The 8,919-nt window shown below is 38.0% G+C and overlaps 2 protein-coding genes across 2 annotated transcripts in view; both read left to right on the top strand.

The window, feature by feature from the left end:
• The first annotated feature begins 6,552 nt into the window (after positions 1-6,552).
• LOC125039874 (actin-57B-like) lies at positions 6,553-8,644 on the top strand. The gene is made up of 2 exons (XM_047634209.1): positions 6,553-6,599; positions 7,307-8,644. The coding sequence occupies exon 2, from the start codon at positions 7,335-7,337 to the stop codon at positions 8,463-8,465; it is 1,131 nt and encodes a 376-aa protein (XP_047490165.1). The 5' UTR covers positions 6,553-6,599; positions 7,307-7,334; the 3' UTR covers positions 8,466-8,644.
• Positions 7,349-8,919, top strand: part of LOC125039875 (actin, muscle-like) — a 10,566-nt gene continuing 8,995 nt past the window's right edge. The window contains exon 1 of the mRNA XM_047634211.1: positions 7,349-7,385. Within this exon, the coding sequence (XP_047490167.1) occupies positions 7,383-7,385 (3 nt within the window). The 5' untranslated portion in view covers positions 7,349-7,382. The remainder of the gene's footprint in view (positions 7,386-8,919) is intronic.

The following is an 8,919-nucleotide window of genomic DNA, read 5'->3' as shown; positions in this document are numbered from 1 at the left end:
TGATGAGGTGAGCGACGACCTTGGCTAGTTCATGGCTCCCCGTTGCGGTGTTGAAGTTGTTGGTAGAGTGTATGTATGCACACGCACACCACACACATATATATATTCTTTCTGTGTCATCACTGTATAAAGTATAAATTGAAGAAGTCAGATGACATCACACAACCTTTTCGGACACCTCGCCTGATAGGGAACCAGTAAGTGGTTCCATCGGATATGCAGTAGATCTTGGTAATTGATTGAAACAGTCTCACATCTTTCTCATCTATCCGGATATTTGCTAGGATTTTGAAGAATTGTAAGTGCCTTTATCCTTCATAAACCCAAACTGGTATTACGAGTAGGAGTTGTCTTCTGATCCTATGAAGAACAATTTTCTGTAAAGTTTTAAGAATATGGGACATTAGATTAACTGCGATATTGCGGGCACTCAAGTGTTCCTGGGACCTTCAGAAGGGCAATGAATACTGATTTCATAATTTCTTTAGGTAACTTGCCTGTTTCATAGACATCATTTAGAAAATTTCTAAATGATGTCTGAGCATTTCGATGTATACACCGTCAGGACTTGCAGCTTTTCCGGATTTCAGTTGCTGTAGGGACTAATGCACTTTTGACTTCATAATTGATAGACCAGCTTCCAGGACTTTTGGCTTTTGTTCATTCTCAAAAAGTTCTTGAATATACTCTTCGCAATGAACACTGACATCCACGGTCTCGTGGAGAATGCGGCCGTTTGCTGCAATTTTAGGAGGAAAAGGATCGTTGACCAGTGATCTCTCTTACCCTTTAGAACATCTCTTTGGGGTTACAACTGAGATTCTTAGCTTCATCTCATTTCTTCTGCAGCCGCCTCTCTTTGGCTTTCTTACATTTCATTTTATCAGGATAGTTTATTAGCTTATATTGTATGGTATTCTGTATTGAAACTTGCCGTTTTCGTAGCAGGTCTTTGAGCTCTGGGTGGAACCAGCTTGATAAGGGCTTCTTCTTTTCTATTGTCGAGATGGTTTTAGCAGCTGCTGCTTGGATATACTCAATGAATGCACCAAAACGAGGGTCCATTTCATTGTTAGAAGCCTCTGGTAGATTTAAAAAAGTATCTTGTTTATTTTTTCCCGCTATTTTTGATTGGTATATAAAGTACTGAGTTAAAAATTGGAAGCAATCTTCGCTTTCATCAACTTTCTGAGGGACAATCTATTTTTTTTTTATCTTCACTGAATTGTAATCTGAATTTTCATCTGCACCTGGATATGCTCGGGAGTTTTTAATTGCATTATGGTATCTTGAACTGATCATAACATAGTCGATTTGGTTTCTGGCTGTATCACCTGGACTACTCCATGTATAACGTCGTGTAGGGTCTACACTAAACCAGGTACTTGCAGTAACCAGATTTTTCAATCTATAAGTCTATCTCCACATTCCCTCTGTTCTCCCAGACCGCGGGGTCCAACAGTCTTCCCATCTCTTTCTGATCCAACTGAAGCATTTTAAGTCACCCATGATAATCATAATTTCATTTTATTTACACGATGAAAATATTTTATCATGAGAGCTGTAGAAACGATTAATTTAATGGTCTTTAGCATGTTTTAGATGTTTACTTTTACAAGACTAGCTTTGATCTTTAATAGAAGCATGTGGTCATTTTGGACCAGAGCGATAAAAGGGATTTTGAAAAGATTTTATGCAGGACCTGAGGCACTCCATTTTCATGTTCTTGACCTCCTGAAAAGATTATTCTTTTCTGGTCCTTCATAAAGTCACCAGCATTGGGCCATCTGACTTCGCACAAACCTAAGCATCCCTGCATCTGAATCCTGCTACCGAGAACGGACCTTACAAGACAACCTTGTGATTCCCCGTTTACGTCGTTTTGTTTATTTTCGCAAATTTCCTGATTTGACATCATGTAGCTGACTGGGTCCTTACACTGGGGTAGCTGAACCATGGTCTCTCACCAAGGGAGTAATTGATTAGGTAATCATTATTGGTTTTCAACCCATCATATCTACAATAGACTCACTACCATAGTTAGGTTTGATTTACTCAACATGTGCAAATCCATGTGTGTACCCACGCGCATGGACGCAGTGTGTGTGTGGAATTGGACGAATTTGCATATATTGGGTAAATCAAACCAAGATACGGTAGTGGGTGAGTCTATTGTAGATACGATGGTCGGTTAAAAAAACACCAACAATGATTACCTAATATATTTATATATATACATATATATACATATATATACATATATATACATATATATACATATATATACATATATATACATATATATACATATATATACACATATATCTACATATATATACATATATACATATTATTATTTAAAGATATATCAGTTTCAGTATAGGCTAATCGTTAAGAATAACTAGTTTAAGTAAACACAAAAAACACATATACGTTATTATATACTGTATTGCTTAAGTTTTTTTCATGCGACTAATTAACAATATTTTAATAAGCTACAGTACAATACTGTAGTTTGTAGTTCTAAACCCTTTAAAACACAGTACCCTAACATAGTGGATAGTTGTTCTAAAGGGTTGGTTTAATAGAATGAGGTGGAAGGTATTATCTTTCAGTTAGAAAAAAAAAAAAAAAATGTATGCTCACTGAATTTGCACTTTAGATCACATTTCTTCCCTCTATAGTACTGCATATTGTAGACACCAGTGATGAAGAGAACACAGAATGATGGAAAAGACTGAAGGGTAAGGGATATACTAATACACTGTAGTATACACTGCCGAGTATGCAATTCTGGTCTCAATAGAGTAAAAGGATGAGCAGCTGGGAAGGAATGATGTGGTTGTTTAAAGTAGAAAGGATTGTCAGACAAGACGATACAGAATTGCGTTTTGAACTCCAACTGATTTTAATATCTAGAGGATAGTAGGATAGCCCCTTTCATTTACCGATTTAATGTAAGGTTATGCTGGATTATAATTTAGCCTTTCCCGTCTTCTATGAGGGTTTTATGAAATGTCTGTAAAATACTAGCCTCCTTTCAATGTATGTGTGCGTGTTTCTGTTTATAAATGTACACAGACACGCACACACACACACACACACACACACACACATATATATATATATATATATATATATATATATATATCTTCGCGTGCGCGCGCGCGCAAGCACACACACACACACACACACACACACACACACACACACACACATGTATGAATATATATCAAGCTTCTATATTTGGCAAAACATGCATCTTTGACATATTAATGGCATGTAAAAAAGAATATTATATATAAATAATTTTAAAAAAGAACAAAGAAAGAGAGAAAGAGTAAGAAAAAGGAATAATAGGATAGTTTCTCATTATTATGCTTTCGTTTCCATGTGGTTCTGAGATCCTATATAAGATACGTGTTCAACCAAAAACATTTAGTATTATATAGAACACCCTAGTAAGCACCAAGCCATTCACCGCCTTAATGACTTCGTTTCGCTCTCTAGGCCTATTTGTGTGGTAAAAGAAAACAATGCTAATGATTTCAGCTACTCAGCATTACTTACCACAGTAAACAATGTTGAGTGATTAATTACTTACGGCAGTATTTGAGACCAAAAGGATATGTGTGACTTGTTTGCATTATATATACTTTTTCAGTCTGATGCCCTGTACTAATTGCAACATGACTTGGTTGGAAAAATGTCCTATGTATGGCGGTGTAGCATTTGAAGCCATGCATATTTTTTGTGATATTCCCTAAAGAGTGGATGAAGTTTGTACTTGTATTAATAAGTAATTCATAATTATTGTCTATATCTGAACTTAATGGCACAGAAAAATATTTTCTTTGACACACACATATACAAAATATGTGTATACATGTATGTATGTGAAAGATGGGATAACGGGTCGTGTGGTATGGTTGGTTTAGTACTGACTTTCCGGCTTCATACCCGGAGTAACCTAAGCTCGAGGCCCGATCAGGGAGGGTTCTTATATATGTATGTATATATGCATCAGTGTATACATATATAGGGAGGAGTGTATATGAAACAAACACACACACACACACACACACACACACACACACACACACACACACACACACATATATATATATATATATATATATATATATATATATATATATACACATACACGTGCATGTATGTGTACATACATGCCTTTATATATATATGCATATATATATATATATATATATATATATATATATATGGATAGACAGATATAGATGTATGTATATATGTATATATGTATGTATGTATGTATATATCTAAATCTATACACATTAACACGCACACACACACACACACACACACACACACACACACACACATATATATATATATATAAATCAATATATATGATATATACATATATATATGCATATAACTACATAAATATATGTATATATGCATACACACAGGTTTGTGTGTATAGACACACAGACACACACACATACATACATATAAATATATAAATGTGTATATATATGTAAATGTGTTTATATATATATATACACATATATGCATATGTTTGTGTGTGTATGTATGTGCATATAAGTGTATATATATATTTATTTTTTATATGTATTCACACACACACACACACACACACACACACACACATACATATATATTTGTATTTTTATATATACCTATATACATATATGTATAAATTCATATATATATAGATTAAATATATGTATGTATGTATTATGTATATTACAGTTCCTAAAAAGAGTTAGTTAACTCTAACTGAGACATTTCGAAAGAGGTGGTCTCTTTGTCCAAGAGGAAATGACTATGAAAACGAAAGTAAGGAAAAAGGCATTAATGTCTTGATTATTTACTTACTTATTTACTTAAATAACACATGGTAAAAGAGTATAGGTCGGATTGGTCGATATTCTTGTATTTAATAATACTATGTAGAGTACTTAGGCAATCTCGAGTTCGTATGTATATTATTTGTTATTCCCCTTAACTTCTCATTTGCTAAAGCAGCCTGTCCATGACATGCTTACTCCAGAAACAGTGAAACGTTCGCAACTAAATATTGTTCTGAAAGGTGAACAACTGAACAGTTAAGTATAAAACTGGTGTGCTTAGGAGTCGTACAGTCTTGGCAGCCATTCCTCCCATGTTTACTCCCTCGTCATGTTATTCCAAGCGACTGTTGTTGTTATAGGTCAAGGGTTTAGTTAGGATAACCCCCCTCTCTTTCCCGGGCGTTATTTTAAGCATGTGTATCCGAGTTGGTATTATCAGTACAGATTCGGTTAGTAATTATAGTTGGTTATTATAGTTAGCTATTGTAGTTTATGTGTAAATTACCAAGAATGAAATTATAATAAAAATGCCATACTTCGGTTATGATGATGATAGTATAATAGGATTGTCATGATTTTTATTATTAAAGGCATGTTCCGTGCTATTCTGTTGGTATTGTTCCCATAATCCAGTGGCACTTTTACTTGAATAGTAACTAATTATATCTAGAAATTCTTTGCGATCGTTGCTAACACGCGCGTTTGCCATTTGTCTATAAATAATGTTCCTTAGCTTTTAGTAACCTTTATGTTATTGTTATTCCTATCATTTCCTCCGTAAATTGTGCGTGTGTACATATGCAAAAACAGTCACGTGCAGGAAGAAAAGGTAGTCGATATTCTCACCCCGATTCACTGTCTACGAGAAACAGCACAAGTTAATGGGTCTCTTACGTAAGATACCGCGGTGTTTGGCAAGAGGCTTCAGGTTATCGGTTTCATTTTCACGCGTCACCTTATAGGTTCTCCATCTCCCGCACATAATTTACCCCAGGTGTGCGAAGACCTGTCAAGAAGTATGTGTCCGTTACGGATGACTTTCTTTTTCGACGTACCTGATCTTTTCTCGTATTTCATTTTCTTCTATTTTCCCTCCTTTTTGCTCTCCTTTTCTTAAGGGACAATTTCTTTATACATCTAACTCCTTGTCTTTAATTTTCATTTGTCCGTCTCTCACTGTCTGTCTCTGTGTCTAAATTCCCGTCTTTATCCTTTTCCAATCTGTCTGTCAGTGTAGCTAGATCCTCCTATCTCTCTGCCTCTGCCTTTCCCCTTTCCTTCAATTCTCGCTCTACACATTTCCCACTCTTTGTGAAATCTAAGCTGCTTATAATTTCTTGCTTACAGCCGCTGCACCTTTACCACGGGGACTTCCCAGGCGAGGGGTGCGAATGTATTTCTAGACGTCCGACATGACGAGCAGGCGGAGTAGGGTGGGGAGGTGGAAGTCCTGGGGAGAGGGGAGGGGAATTCCTTGTGGAGTTACGGACCACAGAGCGTCTTTTTTGGTCATACCGTAAACACAAGGCAAACGGGAGTAGGGAGGGGAGGGGAAAGAAGGGCGTGAGGGGGGAAAGGGGAAGGGTGTGAGGGGAAAGGTGTGGGCTTAGACGATGAATTCAGGGGGGAGGGGTGTGGGTGTGGGTGGGACGTTGTAAGAACTCGGGAGCTTGTATATAAGAGCTATGAGGTTCAGAACTACCTTTAGTCTTCAACGGACTCAGGATCTACAACTACCCAGTAAGTGATCGCGCCCCTGGCTTTGTTTGGCATCATTTTGACGTTTGCTTATCAAGTGCGGGCGAAGTGGATAAGGTTCCGTGCAACTTGGGACTTCTTGCAGGGATAAGGCGTATAATCACATCTTGGTTACGAAAGAAAGTGCTGGCAAATGAGGAAAACCTTGTTAATTGTAATTCTACTTATGCCGATTAGCTAACATACACAATACTAATTCGCCATTAACTATCATAGATTCAATTAACAAATGGAAACAAACATTTTGATCTTTACGTTTAAAAAGTAATATCTACCTCATAATCAATGTCAACACGTAATTACAATTTCAAACGTAAGAAGCCCATTGTCTTGGAATAAGTAATTACATGATTTTCTTAATTCTTACAAATTTTGTATTGTAATTTGATTAAATACATTATGGGAATGCTACAGGATAGTTCAATGCATATCAGTTCTACTAAGAATACGGACAAAAAAAAAAAAAAAAAAGAGTACTAAGAAAGCATAAAAATATTATATTAATAAAAGGCTCCTCACATTAATACAGTTGTTTCGTACGACATAGGTAGTATAGCCATGAAAAAGGAAGTAATGAAAATTATTTTTAAAATTATCGAATATGTATGCAATCACACATATATATGTGTATTTAAGCTTGCATGTGTATATATATTGTGCATTTGATAATCAATTTTATGTGTTCGCAGATTCAGATCTGAATAACCTTCCTCAACCATGTGTGACGAAGACGCTTGTGCTCTGGTGGTCGACAATGGCTCCGGCATGGTCAAGGCCGGTTTCGCCGGAGACGACGCCCCTCGTGCCGTCTTCCCCTCCATCGTCGGCCGCCCCCGTCATCAGGGTGTGATGGTCGGCATGGGTCAGAAGGACGCCTACGTCGGCGATGAGGCCCAGAGCAAGAGAGGTATCCTCACTCTCAAGTATCCCATCGAGCATGGTATCATCACCAACTGGGACGACATGGAGAAGATCTGGCATCACTCCTTCTACAACGAACTCCGTGTTGCTCCTGAGGAATCTCCCGTCCTCCTCACTGAGGCTCCTCTCAACCCCAAGGCCAACCGTGAGAAGATGACCCAGATCATGTTCGAGACCTTCAGTGCTCCCGCCATGTATGTGGCCATCCAGGCCGTGCTGTCCCTGTACGCCTCTGGTCGTACCACTGGCATTGTGCTGGACTCTGGTGATGGCGTCTCTCACACTGTCCCCATCTACGAAGGTTATGCTCTTCCTCATGCTATCCTTCGTCTCGACTTGGCTGGTCGTGATCTGACTGCCTACCTGATGAAGATCATGACTGAGCGTGGCTACTCCTTCACCACCACCGCCGAACGAGAAATCGTTCGTGACATCAAGGAGAAGCTTTGCTACGTCGCCCTTGACTTCGAGAGTGAGATGAACGTTGCTGCTGCTTCCTCATCCCTTGAGAAGTCCTACGAACTTCCTGACGGTCAGGTCATCACCATTGGCAATGAACGCTTCCGCGCCCCTGAGTCACTGTTCCAGCCTTCCTTCCTTGGTATGGAATCTGTTGGCATCCACGAGACCGTGTACAACTCCATCATGAGGTGCGACATTGATATCAGGAAGGACCTGTTCGCCAACATCGTCATGTCTGGTGGTACCACCATGTACCCTGGTATTGCTGACCGCATGCAGAAGGAGATAACTTCTCTGGCACCTTCCACCATCAAGATCAAGATCATTGCTCCTCCCGAGCGCAAATACTCCGTCTGGATCGGTGGTTCGATCCTGGCCTCTCTGTCCACCTTCCAGGCCATGTGGATCACCAAGGAAGAATATGACGAGTCAGGCCCTGGCATCGTTCATCGCAAGTGCTTCTAAGTTTACTTCACGTTGATCGTGTTGCTAAGATACTTCATTCGGACTTCCTCTCATACGATTACTGTTCACTTAAACTGTGAATGAATTCTTTACGGATCTCTTTAAGATAATAATTGCCACTTTTTTACGATCTCTACCCTTTTATGTAACTATATTTTCTAAATATACTATACATTCTACCTCCTGTGTTCTTACTAATTTCCAGTAAATCACAAGAAAATTACAGAACAATATACAATGATAATGATAAAAGCGTACAAATAGTTACACAAATACAAACAAAGCCGCCTATCTGCCTATCAATAAATGCATCTTGCATGTATACCGAAAAAAAAAAAAAAAAATCACATGATAAAAGGAATGTTCTTAAGAAATAAATGAGTGAAAACAACAATAACAAAGCGGCAGAAAGTAGTAGCAATTCACCAAAACAAAAAACAAAACAAAAACAATA

The sequence above is a fragment of the Penaeus chinensis genome, chromosome 28 (assembly GCF_019202785.1).
Source record: "Penaeus chinensis breed Huanghai No. 1 chromosome 28, ASM1920278v2, whole genome shotgun sequence".
Taxonomy (NCBI): domain Eukaryota; kingdom Metazoa; phylum Arthropoda; class Malacostraca; order Decapoda; family Penaeidae; genus Penaeus; species Penaeus chinensis.
Note: the sequence above shows the minus strand (reverse complement) of the source record. Positions and strands in the feature narration are given on the sequence as shown.

Bases quoted from the DNA above. Each gene is read 5' to 3' on its own strand.
- LOC125039874 (XM_047634209.1), top strand. From the start codon at position 7,335: ATGTGTGACGAAGACGCTTGTGCTCTGGTGGTCGACAATGGCTCCGGC.